The 22905-nt window shown below is 39.9% G+C and overlaps 1 protein-coding gene across 3 annotated transcripts; it reads left to right on the forward strand.

Annotated features, from left to right (window-relative positions):
* The first annotated feature begins 7808 nt into the window (after window positions 1–7808).
* Window positions 7809–21781, forward strand: rfx7b (regulatory factor X7b). Of its 3 annotated transcripts, none has more exons than XM_027272767.1 (10): window positions 7809–8284; window positions 10907–10940; window positions 12541–12626; window positions 13004–13090; window positions 13181–13303; window positions 13410–13526; window positions 14261–14345; window positions 14437–14644; window positions 15149–15444; window positions 15532–21781. In XM_027272767.1, the coding sequence occupies exons 1-10, from the start codon at window positions 8157–8159 to the stop codon at window positions 18904–18906; spliced, it is 4539 nt and encodes a 1512-aa protein (XP_027128568.1). In that variant the 5' UTR covers window positions 7809–8156; the 3' UTR covers window positions 18907–21781. The 3 variants fall into 3 exon arrangements, with proteins under 3 accessions (XP_027128568.1, XP_019124812.2, XP_010744717.3); XM_019269267.2 differs by having other exon boundaries at window positions 13052–13090; XM_010746415.3 differs by lacking the exon at window positions 13004–13090.
* The last annotated feature ends 1124 nt before the right edge of the window (window positions 21782–22905 follow it).

The raw sequence follows: 22905 nt of genomic DNA on the forward strand, positions 1-22905 counted from the left end.
AGTAAACAGAGGATACCACACCCCTGTCTGCCCTACATTTACAAATAGAACAAAGTCTTAATTTGTAGGCACGTGTGGCGTGGTGAGCTCCTCCAGAGGCTGGGTTAAAGGTTATTTATACAGTAGTCTGTCTGGGTGATCTACTAACGTAAAACACCTAAACAGTCAGACTTCCTGTGGGAGGTAAATTCCACTGTCTGCTGCCCTGGTAGCTGACATTGACAGTGACCTACTGCATGAGCAAACAAAGTGATTTATGGATCATGTCTCCACAAACTGTCATTAGGAAGTGTACTGCCTAAACTGGTCATATTATAATATATTAAAACAGGCATAACAGAGGGTGTGCAAACAGTACAATGAGCCAGCCTTTTGTATTATCCGCAGTTTCTCTGTATGTTGCAAAAATATGATTCACAGTAGAGGATAAAAACACTGCAGTTGGCGTGATGCTGCGACCTGCAGTGTGCCACACTGTCCTGGCAAAGCATTTTGTCCCAGAGAGCCCTCAAGAGAATCCAATCAAATAATTCCCACTTGGACAGCATCAGAGTCTCAATCTTAAACATGTTGTCTTACTGTCTTACTAAGCCTCCAGTATTTACACCGAAGAGGACAGTGTGTAATGTGGCCAAACTAGCAGTGCTTTGGAATATTTCTATTACATCTACAGTATTAGTGTTGAACCAAATTTATTTTAAAGAATTAGTATTAAAAGCTGTTTTTTAAAGCAACAAAAGCAACAAATTCAAGCATAATAAAAAGACTAAACTGTGACAAACCGATCTGAGAGCAGACACGCAAACAGTTATTGTCTGTTGGTATCCCGCTGTCTGTCTGTCTGTCTGAAGGTGAGCTGTGTGGTCTGTGCAGCTTCCTTAAAGTCAAAGTCTAATCCTCACTATCCACGCTACTGTTAACTGGGTTAGGAGGTCAGTCTCATCAGGACAATCATTCGTTGACCTACAGATGATTTTTCTCATGAAGTTAAGACGCACGTTATGAAGAGAGAATGTTCTCAACGCGGGAGTTTTAAAAACACAAAATTCAGGAAATTACCAAATAATCCAAGGAGTGGCAAGTGAATGACCTTTTCCACTGACAGAGATTATTCCTCCTATCTGACATACTAAGCATGCATAACACACACACACACACACACACACACACACACACACACACACACACACACACACACACACACACACCTTCAGTAAATGATTCAAGAGCAAATATATACAGTCCCCTAACCCTGAACTTTGCATCAATCTTAGTTAATTGCAGCCTTGTCAGGGCTGCGATTATTCAAACAGGTAATGCAAATGTTAATGAGTTCAAATTTGCATATCTTTATTTTCCCATGGTTGAAATGTCATTGGTTATGACGCTCTACAATGAAGAATGTCACTCCTGATGGCCCCCTGATACGTTGTTGGCCATTAAGAGGCCAAAAAAAGAGCAACTGAAGGGGATGGAGGAGAAATAAATAAAGAGCTGTGCTCAAAATAAAAGGAGTGAAACCAAGACTCTCATATGCAAACAAATAAAAACACATTTCTTTGCAGCTTTCAGTTATCAAATTCAATTAATGTACAATATATTAGTGAGAGGCTTAAAATCTGATTATATTCTTTAAAGTAAAAAAAATTTGTATAGATGTGGCCAACCAATAAGAACAAAAAGAAAGCATACGTCCCTTCGCAGACCAAAGTCATGGTTGTCCTTTTACTGTAAGATGTTTTGAATACTACGCCTGCAACACACATTTCAAGTGTTGTTGGCATATTGCTCATCGTCATGCGCCTGATTTGACATGGCTTAAATAACTATCTTCCTGCCAGTGATTGGCATTCACACAAGAAGGGGTGAGTGGGACTGGGGAGCAGATGGTGACATTCCACATGACCAAACTGATCAATCAGCATGCTGGGACGCAGGTGCAGCACAGGCGGGCAGCACCACACCATCTATTTCACCATCTACGGGGCACAAACACATGGGCACAAATCGTGGCACCCTGAGGGTCTGCATGCTCCTCTGTCCCGCTGTGCCAAGGTTGATGACATCAGAATTTCCCATCCGCTCTTCCACAGGACGCCAAGAAGAAGGAGGAAAAAAAACGCTGTATAAAATCTGCAATAACAGGCTGGCCTGGGATAGGTTGTGTAAGTGACGTCAAAGCCAGGGACTCCCATGTTTCGCCCTGGTATCGGACTGATAAACCAGAAGAACATGGACAACTGGCCTTAACAGTGTTATTTTGGGATCTGATATCAAAATCACATGGCAAAATTTGCTTGTGTAAATATTGATGAGGATGAATGGGGTGTGATATGGGACTTCACAAAGGAGATTTACATGTGAAACTAGACTGTGGTGATTTAAAATCCTGCAACAAAACATATAAAATGAACCCACAGCTTTCACATATGTGCTTAAAACTCATTATGTCTGGTCCTGTCCTAAAAATCCAGACATAATGGATGGATATTTGCATGATATGAAAATATCTGGTGAGGTTTTGCACATCTACCGGATCATCTGAGTCAAGACGCTGGTGTTGTTGGGGCTCGTTCTGGCAGATCCTTAAATATGCTGCAAGGAAGAAAAGCTTTTAGTCATGGATAAACCTCCCACTTAAGCAAACTGGTATAAGATAAGCATGGAGTGCCCTTAAATACTTGACCTGTCAGCTTCACTCTTCATGATTATATGGAGTCCATACCTCCGCTCTTTCACAGCGGCTTCAACACTTGTAAGCAATCTCCTTGGACTCCATCATCCATATCTTTATTTTTACTCCTTAAACTTCATGCTATTTACATTGACCAATGTGTTTATTATTATTATTATTAATTCATCTGTAGATCATTTTCTTTCTATGGAAAATCAGAAGATTCATAAAATATATAATTAGAATTAGAATTTACCATAACCCAGGGGGATGTATTCAAATTACTTTTCCCCTGACAATTTAACAGCTGGGACCATTCAATTTGGCATTTTTATGCTTAAACATGATTGAAAATAATTAAGCTGTCATCAGAATAGTGGTCAGTTAATTTTCTGTGGATGGACCTGTGATGATGGATGAAAAGAAATTAAGAAATGTTGATTTTATCCAAAAATAATTTGGTTTATTCTGCACAGTAACCATTGAAATGTCACTCTGATGAGCTTCACCAACGTCTTGTTTATGCTGAAGAAATTCATACAGCAAAAATCTGTAAATAACCTAAGAGGTCAGTGAATGCATCTTCAAAGCAAACAGGCCTATATGTGTACACAGGAAAGCAGGTTGGCGATGGTGTTTGATACCTGCTGGCGTGACTCTGTACTGAGAAGCTACAGTATCTTCAGGATAAGACCTGGCCACAGCAAGCATCTTATAGTCTGGCCTGAGTGCCGTAAGAAGTGGGGGGTTGTAAGAGGATTGGAGCAGCTATGGCTGCACGATGCACGTGAGAGCCAGACTTACCGACCTCTGCACCGTGGTGACCTCGCTGTCCCACATTCACCATAACCTATAAGAGGAAGACGGGTGGTTTTAGGGTCACTGCCAGTCTAATGTGTGACCTGGTTAATACCAAGGAAGAAAGTCATGAAGTCAAAACTCTACAACAACAAAATAAAAGTGTTGTTTGAGGGCAGTAAATGTGTGTAAGTGTGCCATCATGTTAAATACAACATACAGCAAAAGGTGCAGAATATTTAGTGTAAAACTTTAATAACCAAGCAAGGTAAGCACATGAATCAGAACTAAGTAGGGTGCATTGAGAAGATATTGGAAATCGTTACTGCGGCGAGACGTTGCCACAAAAATGGCAGCAACTTTGGCAGGAGTGTTGTGTGAATCTTAACATTTGGAGGAATGAGCAAGGGCAAAGTCTTCTGAGATGAGAGCTTCCAGCCCAAATCAGAAGTGACAGGAGATTGACAGTAAAATAAATCAGTCCAGAATAGCCAGCAACCGAAGGTCAGAAATAGAGTGAGAAAACAATGACTAACAAGGAAACAACATTTTCTTGAGATTTAGATGAAGTGTCACTGTTTCTCACCTCCGGTGTTGTTAACAAGCCAGAAAATGACATGGTTTGATGGATGTGTGTGATAAGTTATGGAAAGAGGGAGAATATCTTAATGTTGAGGCAACGATTTATCTGATTAATGAATAAAAATGAGACATTTCAGCCCGTTTAGTAAATGAGAAATAACATTCAGACGTCTCAGTCTTTCACACATTACAGCAAAATTAGCAACAAATTTCCACAATTTAACATCACTGCTCATCTGTTTTACTCCAATTTATAATTTCAACAGCTAAACGCTGAACAGGCCTGTGTAATTATTTACATTTTAGTGGCTTATAGTATCATAAATTAATGTTTTATTCAAATGTCATATATAGAGAGCATATATTCAGCATGGAGACTATCAATCATATCATATACTGTAAGATAGTTATTATTTATGACCTGCTCCACTGTTGCTCCATGCTAACCTTATGCCTCACTGCATTTGGTTTCATCTTCATATGTCCACTGACTGTGAGATTTGTGTCTATTTTGTGCTGTCTGAAAACAGCTTATAGCTCCAAACACAAGATCTTTACAGTTGCACGTAGGTATCATAGACGAATTTGATATAGTTAAGCTTTTGCAACCTTTTATTCCAGTATATTTTTTTCAGACAATTTCAAATATTCAAACCAGAATCTAAATCAAATATGTTTCCTGTCATACACTTACAATATGAACAACCACAATATGAATAGAAAACAACATCATCAGCATAGTGAGGAATAAATAATACTGTGAGATTAGGGGCTTGTTTCTTTCAGTAATTCATGTTTGTACATTTTATTTAGCATTGTAATTCATATTAAGAACACACCATTGCATCACTCTGTTGGAAACAAACCTCTCTGATCAATAATCTCCAACACATTCAGTCCTTTTGTGTTAAAATATTTTTACATTTGTTTCAGAATAAAGTCTTCATTCAGACTGTAAAAAAAACTTTCTGCAACTCGACAAAGTGTAAAGTAGATCCCCCTTCTTGTGTATGAAGAGTTCAATGTGTTTTTATGGACACGAGTCTCATCGCTCTTGTATCATTTATAGTTATAGTGATGCAGGAATACATATCCAGTGATACATATGATGTCATATAATAAATCCAATATCCTTAAGAAAACAAATGAAACTGAATCTGACAATTATTACGAGGACATAAAGTAATTAAATCATATAACTAATAACACATTTCTGAGAGAAATTGTTTTATTTTATTCCTAAATATTAAAGAATTGTTAATCTGCAAATGCACTTCCTCTATTTCAAATTTTGCATCACAAACATTTTTATTTAATGTTTCCTCTTACAGTATTTTTATTTATTTATTATGACATTGTTTAAAAGGGAAAAATGACAAGCGATCCATCTGTGGAGTCTGTAAAGATGATAATATTGTCCAAAATCTACATTTCACAGACATAGTTATCCAAAAATATAATGAAGATTACAATATTTATTTGCCACTGTGTGAGTGTGGTTTCTTTTGTGGTGTTTAATCAGGTCAAGAGACGTTAAATAAACATGCATACATACCAAACTGGAGCACGGCTTCAAGCCCTGCAAACACACACAAAGCAAGCAGCAACATTTCTATTATTTCCTCTTGTTCCTGTTATTCTTATCTGAAGAGGTCATCCAAGTAGACATGTACATACATGCCTTTCCCCTGTGTATGTGTGTGTGTGTGTGTGTGTGCATTGCTGTCTTGCATTATGTTTCCTGACCATGGTGTCAGTGGAGTAACATTACCCGCTTCCATCAAAAGATGGCAGCATAAAATAAGTCATGATGAAAGAATTTATTTAGGTCTTGTTTTTCTTGACCTGGTGGCTTCATTCCTCTGAATTTTCACATTAATATTGTCACAAATTGGATCTATAGATGATTACTAATTAATCTATAGGTTAAAAACAGTGATTATAATCTAATTAACAGGCGATGTGTGTGTGTGTCATTTCCAGGAGGTTTACTGATGTGACATAAGTGCACGTTATATTTATATGTCTGCTACAGACAGTCTCCATCTCTGAGGTTATTTTTTTTCCAGCCAGCTGTGTCTCAGATTTCAGCCGAAGGAAAAAATAGTAAGCTGTGTGATGAGCAGAGAAACATCTTGAAACAATCTGTCTGTGTGCAGAGCTGTTTGCCGCTCCAGCATCTCCTCTCTCTGATCAGGTGATCAATCAATACAAACATATGAGGAGATATGTAGATCGATTAACGCCATGGTAAAGAGACTGGTTTACATGGTGAAGTGATATCATCCTGGCTGTTTACCCGTCATTGTCACTATCTGATCAAGCAGCTTCCTGCAGCAGCGCCCCTGCAGGCTGACAGCCGAGCTAACAGCGCACAGACCCGCGTCAAGTTACAGGCAATGCGGAGAAAAAGTCAAAACCCCCGGCAGGACTTTAAAATGAAAACTCTGTCAAACTATTTTAAGAAATATTAGAGCAAGGGTGCATTTAATGTTATTAAAATTTTAAAGTTTAAAAGTTCAAATTAAAAGTATTTGCAGGTTTATAGGAGAGGGGAATAAATCATGGTGTGTTGGAGAGTTGTGCAATGTGTTTAATATTGAAATACTCTTAAAAAGAAACAAATCAATATTTTGAATTATACTTTATTATAAATTAATCTGATTTTCAATTAAAACAAGCTAACATAACTGTGCATTGAATAACTTCATATTATCTTCCCTCCTATCCTCCTGAAAAGACAATGAACATTATAAAAGCAAACAAACAAACAAGGACATACAATATACACTGATCTCATTAGTTACAATTCAGTGTGATCAGACTCATTCAAATTAAAAGTATTTGCATGTTTATCGGAGTGGGGAATAAATCATGGAGTTAATTAATTAATATTTTTTAATACTCTGGATTAATATCATGATATTTTTCAATGAACTGATTAATTCTGTCTATAAAATGTCAAAAATAGCAGAAGACAAATGTGCAAATAAGATACATACACTGAATATCTTCATATTATTTTCCTTTCTATCCTCCCCACAAAAATAAAAAAATAAAACATCTAATACAAAAACTCTGACATAAATTCTACTCTAGTTTATAATTTTTCAGTTTTTGTTGACGCTGTCAGAGAGGAATTCATTTAACTGTTTACTGATGCAGTTGCAGTTCTGCAGTACTGTTAGACAGGACTGCATTATATTGGGAGATGTTTACTAATATATCAGCCACCCCACTGTCAGAGTTATTGTATCGTATCACACTGAATTGCACAAGTGTATCTAATGTAGTGGCTGGCCAGTGTGTGTATAAGTGCCCCTGTATATGCAGGTATAAGCATGCAGGGTGTACAGAAGAGAAACAATCGCATCTCATTAAAAACAAAAAACAGTGATAACATGACATGATATAACATGATATGCCCATAATTTATGTTGTACTTTAGATAGATAGATAGATAGATAGATAGATAGATAGATAGATAGATAGATAGATAGATCATAGTAGTCCTTTATATTTAAATACAATAAAAATACAATAGAATAAAATACTGAGAGGAAAAATAAAAACACAGAATGGGACATGGTATTACCTCTAAAAAACCTGTTAAATGTCCTCCTATGCTTTGTATTAAGCATTAAATATCAGACAAATATGAATATGTATATATGTGTTATAAGTATACTGAAATAAACACAAAGTTTAAAAAAAAAGAAAAATGCCATGCTTTTATTTCGAAGGAACGACCCCTGTGTACTTCCGGGCTGTGGCGCGCTACCTGCGTGTACCTTGACGCAGGCAGCTCGTCTGTAGCTGCTTGCTGGCTGCTGCAGGCGTGCTATTTGCGGCAGCGAAGAGATCTCTGCGAAATGCCTTTTGTATTCCCGTGTGTGTGTGTGTGTGTTTCCCTTGGTGTGCTGTTGCAGTTTCGGGTTTTTCTTCTTCTTTCTTGCACCAGTGTTTGTAGCCATGTCCCGCGGTGGATTCAGCGGGCTGTCCTAGCTGACTGAGCCGCTCCAGCAGCGGTGGGTCCGGGTGCAGTGGCACAGCCGGGGATGAGGCCTACTTGTTAAAGCTCCCCCACCACCCCTCCATCGTGATGGCTGATGATCAACAACAACCTGATCAGAAGCCTGCCTCGGGATTAGGCTCTCTTCCAGCGTTGGTGCCAGGACTCCAGGGGCCCGAGGCTAACGCGTTACAGTTCAAAATAAAGAATTCAATTTGGTAAGGATGGAAATGATCCACAAGCAAAGCCACACTGTCCTTTTCGCTAGCCTCATAATTAGCGTATCTAGCTTCTTGGAGTGTGTGCAAGGGGAGGATGTGTGTGTGTGTGTGTGTGCTTGTGCACAAAAGCGGGGCTGAAAATAACACGAGTGCTCCCGTGCTAAGCGGACATATTTAACCCCGAAACACGACAGCACGGATGCCCGCTGCATGTTTGTGCATGAATACAACACGTTAACCTGCAAACATGCAAACATACATGCATGCATGCAGCAGTGGCAGCTATAATCATTAGCATCGAGCAATGCCAAAGGAGGCCATGTGATAGATGACACCAAATCCTCCGGTGGTGCTGATGCTCAGGATGACAGGTGTCAAAGCAGACACTGATTTAATGCTCTTAATGACGATAAGAGAGTTTGTGCATGTGTTTGCTTTAATATTTAATTATTTCAGTGCTGATTTCCACGAGAGTGAATTGCACCAAATAACATTTTATTATCTATATCTACACATGTGTTATTACTGTGCGGTGGAATAATTCATTTTATTTTGCACTTTATATATAAATATATATATTTTTTAAAAGGTTCAGTGTGCAAGATTTAAGAGTATCTATTGAGAAATTGGGTATATAATAATGTGTTTTTGTTGACCCCTTTATATCTACAGTAAGAGCGGGTCCTCTTCCACCGAGTCCACCATGTTGTACTGCCATTTTTCTACAGTAGCCCCGAGCAGACAAAATAAACCCTGATCTAGATATTTAGACCCTTTTGCTTTTTTTATGTGAGAGGATGAGATGTGGGAGTGCCACTAAATCTTACACACTGGATTCAAAAATTAAAATAAAAATAAAGATTAAATCCACTTTTTTTGCATCTGAAAAGTGAAAATATTTCTTTTAAAAAGGTTTTTACACAATTATTACACCCCATTTTTTAAAATTGAAATCTCTCCCCTACATAAATATTCATATTTTTTTTGCTTTGCATCCTTTGGTGCACCTGCTTTGATTGATCATTGAGACATCTCTAGGGTTGTGTTTGAAGTTTCTATTAACCCCTATCAACTAAAAGGTGCAGTATATTTACTGTCCACCATGTTATATTATTTGTATGTCCTAGTTCTTCCTAGAATTTCACATTTAAGGTAATAGGTCTTTTTTTTAATCATGACACAGTAGGTGTAAATGATTAATTTAAAACTGGCTGGATTATTTGCTGTTGTTCATGCTGACTCTGGCGTGTGTAATATTTAAGGGACTCTAATAGAAATGTAATATTATATGAAATATGTGTGTAATCACCTAAAAAAAAAAGCCATTTTCAGTAGCCCAAAAAGGAAAAAATTAAACACTGGCTCTATTTTTTTTTTCTCCTAAATTCTTAACGTTTTTTAAACATTTCGCAGCCACCGTCGTTTCCTTTTCATGTTTTTTAAACATTTCGCAGCCACCGTCGTTTCCTTTTCATGCTTGGAGCAGGAAGGCGAGTTGAGGGGGTTGCAATTTGCAACTACACTGCTAGATGCCACTAAATCCTACACACTGCTCTGTTAAATAGAGCTGGGCCATTGTTAATAATAATAATAATAATAATAATAACTACTGTACTTTTCTTACTATGACTGTTAAAAATGTATCTGGAACCAAAAAAAGAACCCATAATGCAATTCATCTTATTTTACAATGGTACGACACTATGACTTGTCAATAATGACACAAACTGCTGATAATTCATAAGTGACACTACATTGTGAGGGTTCACTGTACAGGGACATTTAAAGACCAAAACCCAAGGAAGTTAGAAAGTAGATGGGAGCGTATAACACCATTACTGAAGCTTTAAATGCTCCCAGTGGGCTCCCAAGTTCCCAGAACCAAACAAGAAGGTTCAAGCTCAGGGAGCAGGTACTGTGTACTGTTCATCACCTGGCTACCATTTCTACAATATGGCTAATAAGTGTGATGTGTAGGTGCTTCTTTGTGGCAGGAACGAGAATGAATACAGCCAAATACAAACAGGATCTAGAAGAAAAGGTGAAGGTTTTATCATTCAGCACGACAATAATCGAAAGCATAAAGGCAAGACAACAATGGAGGTGCTTTGAGGCTCTGAATGTCCTTGAAACATCTCTAGAGAGACGTGGAGACACTCCACACCCAACCTGAGTAAAATTTAGACTTGAAGCTGTAATTTCTGCCAAAGTTGCCTCCACAGTTTACTGAATCATGGATCTAAATTCTTATGTAAATGAGAGATTTAGATTTTTCACTTTTACCTAAAAGTACATTCAATCAATTTTGAATTAAATCTATAATTTAATAAAGTGTGCAAAAAAAATAAAGGAGACTAATACTTTCCACGGCCACTGCATAGCATAATATCTGAGTGGATACAGATAACGAAAATGTCACATTGTCTTGAATTTAATCACATTTTATGGCAAAGCCGTACATTTTTCAGCACGTATGATTGTGTATCATCATTTAGCTTTATTATTATTTTTATTTACGATTAAAAATAAAATAAATTTAGCAGATATAATAAAATAATGCTGCATGTAATCAATGTTATTTATTCACATTGCTGGCTTTTGCTCTCTTTCTCATTGCAGCAAATCTGTACAATCAAAAGTGGACAGCATATTGGTGAGTATCCATAACAGACTTTGTTATGTGTTAACACTCTACCCCCGTCTCATCATCAGAAGGTCATGTGTAACTGTTTAATAGTGGATCACGAGGACACGTGTGCAGCTCTTGTTAAGAAAGAATATATAAATGTTTGGTGCCTATACTCTGTCTTTATAGGCCAAGTTTATGTACAAATACAAGAAATTTGACTTCAGTTACTATTTGCTGCTAATTATTTAACTAAAAACATGATACTTTTATACATTTCTTTTATAATTTACTTCACAATAATTGATACAAATACATTTTATAATATTAACCTGAACATTTTTTTTACTATATTGAGGGTTTTGTCTTTATTACAGTAACAGTAGAGTCTACAAATAGATGTAGATTCAGTTAAATTCTGCCTTTTTGGCATGTACAAAAAAAAATATGGTGTATTAATCTATGCCACATGTTTGTAATGTGGCTCATGTGTCTGAGCTGAACCATTCAGCAACAAAGCCATGTCGGTGACATCAAAGCTCCGTCATAAAGCATTGTCTTTTTATGTTACTTATAAAAAAAAAACTACAGACAGTTAACCATCTGTATTTTAATTTCAACACGTCCGTCTGATGTTTGACAGACTTCAGCAGGCAGCCAGCTTTTAGCACTTCAGATGCTTACATGCTGACACTGCTGCACACAGTAAATCAGACCGGGGGAAAATAAACATCTAAAAGACCTCATTTACGCCTGGTGATAATACGTGTCTTACATCTGGATAAATTTGTATATTGTAGAGTAAAAATCAGGAGCACCTTAGTGTACAATGTTAGCCGCACAGAATGAAAGGGTGAGGAGAGAAATATCAGAAATACTAATACTATTTAGTAGTGAGTGAAACGGAAACAATCGAACAACATTTTTGGAGGTTTAAAAAAAAAAAGTGTGTGGATCAAACCAGTGTAGGTGTGGTACTATATTCTGGACTTAGCGGGATTTAAATGTTAGGTCTGTTTGTATTGCTGGTATTTTGACTAAAAAGGCGTTTCTAGCATTGTGCAGCCATCAGATGGCTTGACAGGATGTTTCCCATATTGGAGATTTTGTAAATCAACTTATGTAAATTAAATCAAGCCTTCGAGGTTGCCTAGGTTACCTGTATATACATGCTAATGCCAGGTGTAAAAAAAAAAAAAGAAGAAAAAAAAGAAAATCCAGGGAAAACATCTGACTGGATGGTGCAAAATCTAAAGATCCAACCTTTGTATAACCGGAGAAGGACTCAGGTCATTCACTCTGTGCTTGTTGCAGTGGAGTGTAGTAAATAGCATTTTCATTCACTGCTCATTGGCTGACAGCTCTCACTTCATTCATTCAAGTATTGGTTCCCCTAGCAACAAAGAGGCAAATAGAAAAGGAAGAGGTAAGATTAATCCATTCTTAGAAACCAATTGAAAAGCAGTTGGGGTGGAATCACTAGCGAGGAGGTCGTGTGCAACTGTCATACCTGTGCAGTGTCTTAAAATGGGCGCTAAATTTTCTGCATTAAAGTATTTGTTATTTGTCCTCTGCCAGTCCAGTTGTGTTTATGATGAATCCCTTGTGATATTTTTTATTTTTACAGCAAGATGTTGAGAAGTTTACAGACATCGAAAAGCTCTACCTCTACCTGAAGTTGCCTTCTGGTCCCAGCAGTGGCAATGACAAAAGGTATGTCACAGACACACTCTTTACTCGAGTTTTCCACTTTGGCCTCTTATTTTTTTTTATGTCCCACACACACATGGCTGCTTTGTTATGGCTCTCATTACATTATTGGCACTGTTGTCTCATTGCTTGTCAAAAAATTCAAGTTGCTATCCGCAGGCTGCTGCGTGCGCAGACACAGTTTAGGCTGCTAGATTGTAAAAAAAATATATATTTTTTGCTTTGTGACATTTTTGGGGGTTCGTTGGTCACTGGTGAGTTTTTTTTTTCTTCATACGAAATTATCATTCATTTTTCAGCTGTATGATTGATTATCATTATGAAGCAAACCACTGATAAATGTAGACTTTTGCTATACCTAGCTGTCTGTGTTTCATTTGTTTCCCCATATCTATTCATCACCCCAACCCCCCAATTCTGCCCATTTGGACTGAGAATGAGAGGGGGTCCTCCACTCCTGGATTATGGTATTAAAGTTTCTGTATTAACAAGAAATGATGCGTACAAGTCGAAGACACTGCCTCACCAGGTTTATTTTTCTCATGTATTAATTTCAGTGATCAGAGTTCCATGTCATCTAGCCGTACTCAACAGATGTATGCATTCAACTGGATACGGAATCACCTAGAAGAGCACCCAGAGACTTCCCTCCCAAAGCAAGAGGTGTATGATGAATACAAGTGAGTGTGTGTGTGTGGTGTCAGGGGAACAGAAGAGGTTACTAACATACAGTATGCATCTGTGTATGCCTTATAATCCTATGGTTGGTTCTCTCTTCTCTTGCAGGAGCTATTGTGACAATCTCGGCTACAATCCACTGAGTGCAGCAGATTTTGGAAAGATCATGAAGAATGTCTTTCCTAACATGAAAGCACGTCGGCTGGGCATGAGAGGCAAATCCAAATATCCTTTACTTCTGATGTTCCTATGCACTTTATTCTGTCTACACAAGGAAGATCTTATATTTTTCTGCTAGCAGTGAGTGCCTTTGTTAAATTAAGCATAATAGACTATCCATCACCTAAACTGATGACATGTATTATACACAAAAAAGAAGACTAATAATGCCTGAAATTTAATCTATTAGCAAGTCATGACAATTACAGGCAAATAACACTCTGTTGTTGTCAACGAATAAGTTTGTGACTTATTGCCCATATTGCTTGCGGTGTGAATTCGTGGTTCTCCTTTGAGCGCAGTCTGACTTTTTGTCATCATAATGCATAGAAAGAGGCACAAGATGTAAACAATGTACCACTGAGAAGAACTAAGTATCTAAAGACAGTAAAACAGTTTCCACAAAGAAAAAGTTAAAAGTTTTGGAAATCAAATACATTGAACTGCTGAATTCATCGTAAAAATAAAACCACTTTAACCTGAGGACTTTTATAGGTGGACTAGAAAAGCCAATAGTCGGAATCTTTTTGCACAGAGCTGAAAAGCTTGTTTGGCTTTGAGGTTTTTTTATTTTAATGTACACTTTCTGGCAGAGAAGGTAACATTTAGCTTGAGACCAAAAGAGGATAAGAGGAATAGACTGTACACTAAATATTTAACTGGCTAGATCTGACATAAACCCTGCATATATTGTACATATCCACAGTCACTGTGTGTGACACACCTTAACTCCTCCTCACATACTGTTATAGCGGGTTAAGGAAGAAAGCTTTTGTTCACATGCCCTCCTTACCCAACCTGGATCTGCAGAAATCTGGTGATGGGGTACGTTACACTGCAAAAAAAAACATACATTAAACATCTAGTCAGGCTTTTTAAATGTATAGACTGACCTTTAATCCCTTTGCTGCTGTAGTGTGAGCTGATGGAGTCGACGGGTCAGTCCCCGAGTGCTGAAGATGAAATGAGATCTGCAGCCTGTGGACTGGTGTGTGAGTGGGCCCAAAAGGTCCTGAGTCGTCAGTTTGACAACGTGGAGGACCTGGCCCGCTTCCTGCTCAATAGCCACTACATTGGTACTAAATCCATGGCTGCACTCACTGTTATGACCGGAACACCCACAGGTAAAGATGTCCTCTGATGTTTCTGTTACTGTGTGAAGTACATCGTGTATTGATTGTATTGATGGGCATATGAGTTGGAAAGTTTGTGCTTATTGATTGATTGTTTACACTTCCACACGCTGACAGTGTGATTCTGCAAATATTTTTAAGTCTCTACACGTGTCACAAACAGTGTATGCTCATTCATTTCAGGGGACTGGCATATGCATATTGTAGGAAAATGTATTATCATCCTGACTACATCAAGAAAATATGTCTCTGTGGACACAGTCAGATCTCAGCGTGACACAGCTTAATTTAGCACAAATTAAAATCCTGCCTAAAATCAAAAACGATTATTTTATGCTTCCTCAAAAGGAGCATAAAATCAACAATTCATGTTGTCACTTTGTCATCGTTCTTGAAGATTAAACCCATCCTGCTGCTATTGGCCACACCTGGCTTGCAGTGCTTCACTGTGTTTTTCGCTTATCGTAATGCTTTGAATTTTTGTTCTCTTTTTAGGGATGAAGACACCAACTCCAGCCTCTGCGTTTGTGCCCACAGCCGAGGCCAATTCTTTCCAGCCCCAAGTGAAGACCCTGCCCTCTCCCTCTGTTGATGCAAAGCAGCAACTCCAGCGCAAGATCCAGAAGAAGCAGCAGGAGCAGAAGCTTCACTCACCCCTGCCTAGTGAGACCCAGATCAAAAGAACAGAGGCCAGTACCCCCGGCCCCACTATTCCCTGTGGCAGCCCTGCTCTGCTCTCCCCTCAGCCCACCATAGGCATCGTAGTAGCAGCTGTCCCCAGTCCAGTCACGGTAAGTGTTTTTCCTTCTGAATATGCTGAGCTATGGCGTTGATGAATGTGCTGAAATGTAATTTTATATTCACTCTTTGTCTCACAGGTGCAGAGAAGTAGGCAGTTGATGACTTCGCCTAGCCCTGTAGGGACAACAGAGGGGAAAGTGTTGCCTGTGAACTTCCAAGTGGTCACTCAGTCTCTTAAACAGTCCCCCAAAACTCCCCAGAATATCTCCGCTAGTCCTGTGGGTGACCGCCTGGCACGACATGGTACACGGTATGCCCAAATTCTGCCCAAGCCCTCTGCCACCAGTGCCATCACGCTGCGCTCACCTCCGACCCTGCTCATCACTAACAGCCCCATAAAAACTGTGATGCCCACTCCCCACGTCAGCTCGGTCAACGTGGTGAAGATGACGGCCATCGCTCTGGCTCCCAGCAGCAGCAGTGCAACCGTGCGTCCTGCCTCAGCGGGTATTAACACCATGGCTGTTTCGGATGATTCCCAGCAGCTGCACGGTGTGAGCTCGGTTGCCACTCAGTCTCCTGCAATCAGACCCAGTGCCCCATCCTCGACCCCAACCCTCTCCACTGACACCAAAGTTGTGTCTGAATCTGGAAATGACAATAACCCCACCTCTGGTATGGAGAAAACAGCTGGTGGGGCCAAAGAGGAGAGAGTGGCTAAGTTCAGGGCTGCCAGTGAGCCAAGCTTCCTGGTTAAGTGTTCTCCAGGTCCAGACAAAGGTGTAAGGGTAAAACATGACTCCACATCCCCACCCACCTCGGTATCTGTAGCTGGGACTCAGGACAGCAATAACAGTAACTGCCATGACAGTACTTTGTACTTGACTGTTGATAATCAGAACTCCAATGGCAACACATCATCCAATGGCTCCTCCGCTGTTACCCCAACATCGAAGGATCCCTGCTCAGATGCCAAGAGCCCCAGGAAGCGCACAGGCTCAAGCGGGGAGTCCCATGTGATTCCTGTGAAGAGGGTGTTCATTTCCCAGCAGCCACTGGCTGTAGTTGACAATCCCAGACTTGGAGTCAGTGCTGCAGTGAAGAGGATCCCCAGACCAGGAACCCCTGCCAGACCAGAGAGTGCCCCCTGCAAAGTGACTGTGAAACACACCTCCATAGGGCCCACACAGATCCTTGCACTCTCCGACTCGCCCATCACACACACTGTGGGCTCCCAGACTGTTGTCACTTCCCAGACCTTGGTGGTAAAACATGAAGACCATTCACTCAGCACTGACACCAGCACTAGAGCAGCTGGAAACAACACGTCTGATCAGGCGTTGCTACAGCAGATCACCGGGGACCCTCGTGCCATACCAGCCAACTCAGGAGCACACGAAGCCTCTGTGATGAGTGACTTAAAGAGCACAATATGGGAGGAGGGACAGCTTGATGAGCTTCGGAAGCAGGCGTTTGCTCAGCAGATACCAGCAGAACACAAACAAGCCCCTACTGACCAACTTTCCATTATAGCTCAACCCCCCGAGGCCTCAGGTCAACTCACCCTCACGCAGGAGATGGTTGACTTTGCAGGTTCTCAGCCCAGCATGGACTACTTTCCATTCAATGATGATGACATGACCCAGGACAGCATCGTGGAGGAGCTAGTCCAAATGGAGGAGCAGATGAAGCTGAAGGGCCTGTTTGGTAGCTGTGTTGATGTGTCTTTACAAAGCCAGTCAGCCAGCAACCAAGGAACTATTCTAAACGCTCATCAGGCCGGCACTACCTTCTACCACTCTGCTCACAGCAGTACCACTCCTGTCCAAACTCCCACTCCGACTCCGACTCCAACCCCAACACCCACCCCCACCTCTGAAATGACGCTTGGGCACAGCTTGACAAGAGAGAGCCCGTGTTCCCGCATGGCTCCCATCACCCCTGTGGACGGAGCCATGGGTCGCCACACCCCCATTAGCACACCACTGTCCAACTGCAGCAGCAGTGTCCCCCCAAGCCCGGTGGAGTGCAGGAACCCTTTTGCATTCACTCCCATAAACTCAAGCATTACAGGATATCACGACGCCAGCATTGTCTCCAGCAGCCCTGTTAAGCCGATGCAGAGGCCAATGGCGACACACCCTGACAAGGCCAAACTGGAGTGGATCAATAACCGCTACAACAGCAACTCTGCAAGTCCGTTGTCCAACCATAGCATTGGCATTCTGCCAAGCTACCAAGACCTGGTAGATGACCAGTTTCGTAAACCACATGCTTTTGCAATTCCTGGCCAATCATTTCAGGCTCAGTCAAGACAGGATGCTGCTCACTTTGGCCGTTTGACCCCCATTTCTCCAGTGCAGCAACAACAACAACAACAACCCCAGCAGCAGCTGGTAACAACTGTAACTACTCCCACTAAACAGGAGAGTTTCGCTGTGCCTGCACCATTAGACAACAAGGCATCAACCTCATCTACGTCCAGTACTTTCCGTTGCCGCAGTGTTAGCCCTGCGGTGCGTCAGAGAAACTTCAGTGGAAACACCGGCCCTCCAACCACAACCACGAATACCACCACCACCACCAGAGCTGTGGTTTCACCCTTTAACTCCCCCATCACATCTGAGGTGCTCAGCATCCTGTCCAACAACCAGACGGTTAGCTCTGTCCACAGCATGGTCCAGCGTAGCCAGTCTGTACCTCTGAATATCATGATGCAGAGCGAGATGCTGCCTGTGCAGGGTCAGAGTAACACAGCCAAAATCACCAATGTTCTTCTCAGCAAGATGGAAGCCGATGGTGATGATTCTGTTCGTGGCCTGGGCATAAACAACCTTCCCTCCAACTACACGGCCCGTATGAACCTTACACAGATCCTGGAGACCACTCCTGGGTTCACTGGAGGAACGGCTCACCAGACTCAGCTGCCTGTTAGCTCCAGCCCTGCTGCCTTTGAGCTCCAGCAGCATGGCTACCTCACCGCTGGCAGTGGAGAACAGGTGAGTTTCTCCACTGGGGACAGCCAAGCACAAGCAGGTCCTGGTGAGCAAGACCAGCAACAACAACAACAGCAGCAGCAGCAGCTCCAGGAGAATCCTGTGCAGACACAATCACAGCTCCTCCTCCAGAGCACACAGCAGCAGGAGGTAGAGGACGAGCAACAACAGCTGGACTTCAACAACACTGTCAAAGACTTGTTGGGGGATGATGGCCTCAACCCCAGTTCCCAGTTGGTGGGTCAGGTAGCTTCAGAGCTCAACGCTGTGGCGTCCGACTTCTCAAACGACATCAGACTGACCTCAGATCTGTCCAGTAGCATCACTGACCTTAACACGTTGGACACCAACCTGCTGTTTGATCCCAATCAACAGCAGGAACAATATGAAGACTCGACACTGGAAGAACTGAAGAACGACCCGCTTTTTCAGCAGATATGCAGTGATACTGTGAACTCTGGTTTTGACTGGCTAGAAAGCAAAGACCAGCCTACTACAGTAGAGATGCTGGGCTAATGTTATCTTTTATTCTGTATGATTTCCGTTCTCTGTTGTTTGTTTGGTGCGTATGTAGTATATCTGTTTTTAAAACTATAGTTTGTTGGGATTTGTCTGGACTTTGCCGTTCGTTCTGTTAAAAGTGCCAGGCTTACCAGAAAATCTCTCCTACTGATGTTTAGTTACTTCTCTCCTTTTTCATTTGTCACCAAGAGTTTCAGTACTTAACCACTTTTCTCCCTCATCTGGAATTAGACATGTAAGCATTTCAAGTAAAAAGTCTGAGTACTTGGTGGCAGCATGCACTTGCAAAGACTAGGTTTGTATGGTATGAACATTAAGACAAACATAATCTTCCATGTTATAACCAATCAATAATGCAATATTTGTATTTAACAAACACTTATTGGAAGTGAGATGGGTAGAAAATTTGGCACAAAAGACCAAAAACGTATGCTGTTGTATACTATTTTCAGTGCGTGCAGTTCAAGTTCAACCAAAAGGAGACAATATTGGGATTGTAGTATATGCACATAATAGATGTAGTACATTTGCCTGCCATATCTGAATATTAAGAAGGGTAGTATCTTATGCTGCCAGGTGCTGAATTTATGACATAATCTTTATACTTTATCATATACCAAATCGGTGAAAAACTGATTCACATCTGAGCATTGTCCAAGAGTGAAATTTTCTTAAAGCCTATACTTCTTGTACTGTTTAATATCTTATAAAGGGAGTAGATGAATCAGTGGGGAGAAGATGGGAATTCAGGCCACTTTGTGGACTATACATTGAAAGGAATCAACAACTGGCTGCCTTATTCCCAAAGTCCAAGGCCTTATGCCATCTGTAGAGTGACTGTATATAGTATAATGTTAAGAATCTTCGGAACCATCCAGAGCTTCATCATATCAAGGCAGCTGTTACTCTGATATTTTCAGTACTATTTCTTATTGTTTTCGTTTTGCAGTGTTACAATATAGATGCGTATTGTATAGGCTAACAACTACACTGTGTGTGCCCTTATCGATTTAATGATTTTAGAGAAATTTGATATGCTGTCATTTCATGAAAACCATGGCAGGCACACTTTCAGTCATGAGATTTTTTATTTGTATTCTTTTTTTTTTGGCATGCTATACTCCCAGCTTGGATAAGAATATCAATGGTATGGAGAAGGCTTAGTTACTTAGAAAGCTAGAGGCTGACTTGTTTGCTTTGATGTCATCTTGAGATCAAGAGGAAATGAAATTATGTTTGTGGAATTCGAGAATCCAGCCTTATTTCCATACCAAAGATGATCTGTTTGAATAACATACGAGATTATTACACGTAGAGACACTTCTAGTAAACATTAAAACAACGGGAAACAGGCAGTCTCTGAGATATAAAAGAGTTTTATTGCATTTGAGGAAAAGGATTAGGTTGCATAAATCTTATGTACAGTATGTAAATTTGTGAAATGGTCACTGTCCTATGTTTGATAGGTAACCATGGACCTGAAAGCATGTTGAAACCATCACTGCTAGCCAGGTAGGCTATGTGATACAGTAGGATGCTTGCTTGAGTTTTTGGCTATTGTCAATGTTGTATAAGTCATGTTTAAGCTCCATCTGTAAATAGGATAGATACATAGAGAATTGATGTATCATGACACTATATTATGGCCATTATTCTAGCTAAGTATGTGCCATTTTAAAAGAAGAAAAAAAGCTTAACAGATCTATAGTCGGCAAGATACTGTATGTTGTGTGTTACATTTCTGGCTCAATGTGTCGTAAAAGTAATGCTGTCTGGTCTCGCTTGCTGATTTTATTTTACTTTTTTTCTATTCAAAGATAATAGGTCTCTGCGGTTGCAGAAGTGATGTGTGCTTTGAGCAGGATCAATAGCATGGTATATTGAAAAAAGTTGTCATACTGTTAGCTGGTTGCAAACATCTCTGTGACAGACATTGTGCTCAAAGCCTTTCAGCAGACACTGGAAAAAAAAAAACGAATTACTCATGTTTCAACAAACTTTGGAGGTTCACATTATTGCACTAAATTTTTATGACACATGGCTTTGCCACATCTTTATGGACAAATGTAATGATGGATGCCCACAGAAAAAAAAAGTTACAAAAAAATATTTTTTATGACAAGATGAGTAGGGAAATTTAACTGTCAGAAAATGACTAATTGTCTTGTAGCAAAATGTGCATTAATCTCAGTGAGATACACATTTCTTACTCATTCTCATACATGAGAATATAAAGCATTGAGGGGAAAAAAAAGTTAAACAACCTTTTAAAACCTACATGCTCATTATGTTGATAAATGATTGTACGCACGCATGTGTGATGACTTCTGTTGTACTTTGTATTCTTGGTAACCACTGTCTTCTGTGATTTGGGCAGGTTCTGTTAACCAGACTGGCAGTGCTAGTTTCATGAGTTACATTACTTTTGTTGTGTGCTGTTTACTAAGTTAATGTTCTATATGTTATGTTGATGACTGTTTTCTGTCAGTTTTACATATTTCTTATTTTGCAAAAATACATTTGTGAAGAAATTTTAACATTTTCTCTTGATTTTTTTCTTTAACAATAAGGCACTGATATTTGAATTTGAATGAAGGAAATGCACCTCTTTATGAGTACAGGAGCTCCATCAAGCAGTGACTCTGATTCTTTACCTTTGACTGACCCAGAACCAACTCTGTTTGACTATCTTGTCCATTTCTACCAGTAGAAAAAAAAAAACCCTCCTCCGTGGTGTTGTCTGGTGTACTGCTTAATGTACAGTAGCTTGTTAATATTGCAAACGCGTTGTTTCTTTTTTCAATGGAAAGTACTCACTGGTGAGATTTTTAAAGTGGTTTTAAAAGCCAATAAACTTTTTTAAAGAATGTTTTTGTGTGATCATGTGCTGATGATTTTGTATTTTATTGCGATAAATAAATAAGATGCTTCAAATCATGGGAAGCAACCTTACAGGTCTTAGTTGTTATTGTACCGTAATTCATATTAGGAAATAATAGTTTAATGAGTTATTAGCTAAACCATTTATTATATAGATGTTATTGCCAGTACTGCTAAAATATCACAAGGTTAATGAGCATTTTAGGAAAGAAATCTAGAGTTTGTCTCCAGTACAAACATTTAGGTTGGACATACATATGACATATGATTTTTCCAAACATTATGCTAATACTGATGTTTATTAATCTTTGGTCAAACACAACACATTTATGATATTTTAGTCTATGCAAACCCAAAACCTTTCTATCACCCACCCTTGGCACAAGGTCAGAGGTCATCAGCTCTCCAAATGACCTCTAAGGTCAGTGGGGGGAGTGGCCTCTCCTAGAGACAAGCTCCAGCCAATCAGAGCGCAGTACTGTGGTCCTCTGCTCTACTTTCCCAGGGCCTCGTGTTATTCATAACATGTTAATGACCTTAACCCTATTGATCGTGGCCGTGCAGCCTAACCTTTAGCCATGTGGAGCCCAGCGGTAACCTCAACCTCCACACCACAACATTTGGCAATATGAGTCGACAGATTTCTCAAGCAATACATGATCGTGTTCCCTGTTTGCATACAACTTATCAATAACCAACAAATGTGAGAGTATAGATGAACTGTGGGAGCAACACAGACCTTTTGTTTACTTTATGCGTTGACATCTTGACATTTCTTCAAATTGAAACCATCAGCTCTTTTGCAAGAGTAAAGAAAAAAATATTTTGTGTTCAGAGAAATAAAATAACTGTTGTCTGGCCTAACTAAATGACTGTAAACCTGTTAATAACTCTGCTACTATAGATGCACATGTTTCTCCTGGATGCAGAATCATTAATAAAATTTAAACTATTGAGTAAACTCATTATGGGATGCTATTAACCCAACTATTGGTTTTGGGGCTTGAATTATAACTATGAGAGTTAAGATGATTAAATCAATAGTTAGCTCTAATCAATACATAATTACACTCAGCTCTTCTCATCTGATTGGATATTGAAGTGTGGAGGTGC

The sequence above is a fragment of the Larimichthys crocea genome, chromosome XXI, assembly GCF_000972845.2.
Source record: "Larimichthys crocea isolate SSNF chromosome XXI, L_crocea_2.0, whole genome shotgun sequence".
Classification (NCBI taxonomy): domain Eukaryota; kingdom Metazoa; phylum Chordata; class Actinopteri; family Sciaenidae; genus Larimichthys; species Larimichthys crocea.

What these genes read in the sequence shown, in the direction of transcription:
- rfx7b (XM_027272767.1), top strand. Translation starts at nt 8,157, where the DNA reads ATGGCTGATGATCAACAACAACCTGATCAGAAGCCTGCCTCGGGATTA. An exon ending in AGCAGTGGCAATGACAAAAG is followed by an intron (nt 12,627 to 13,003) that starts GTATGTCACAGA and finishes GTGTTTCATTTG; the next exon opens with TTTCCCCATATCTATTCATC. An exon ending in TATGACCGGAACACCCACAG is followed by an intron (nt 14,645 to 15,148) that starts GTAAAGATGTCC and finishes TTCTCTTTTTAG; the next exon opens with GGATGAAGACACCAACTCCA.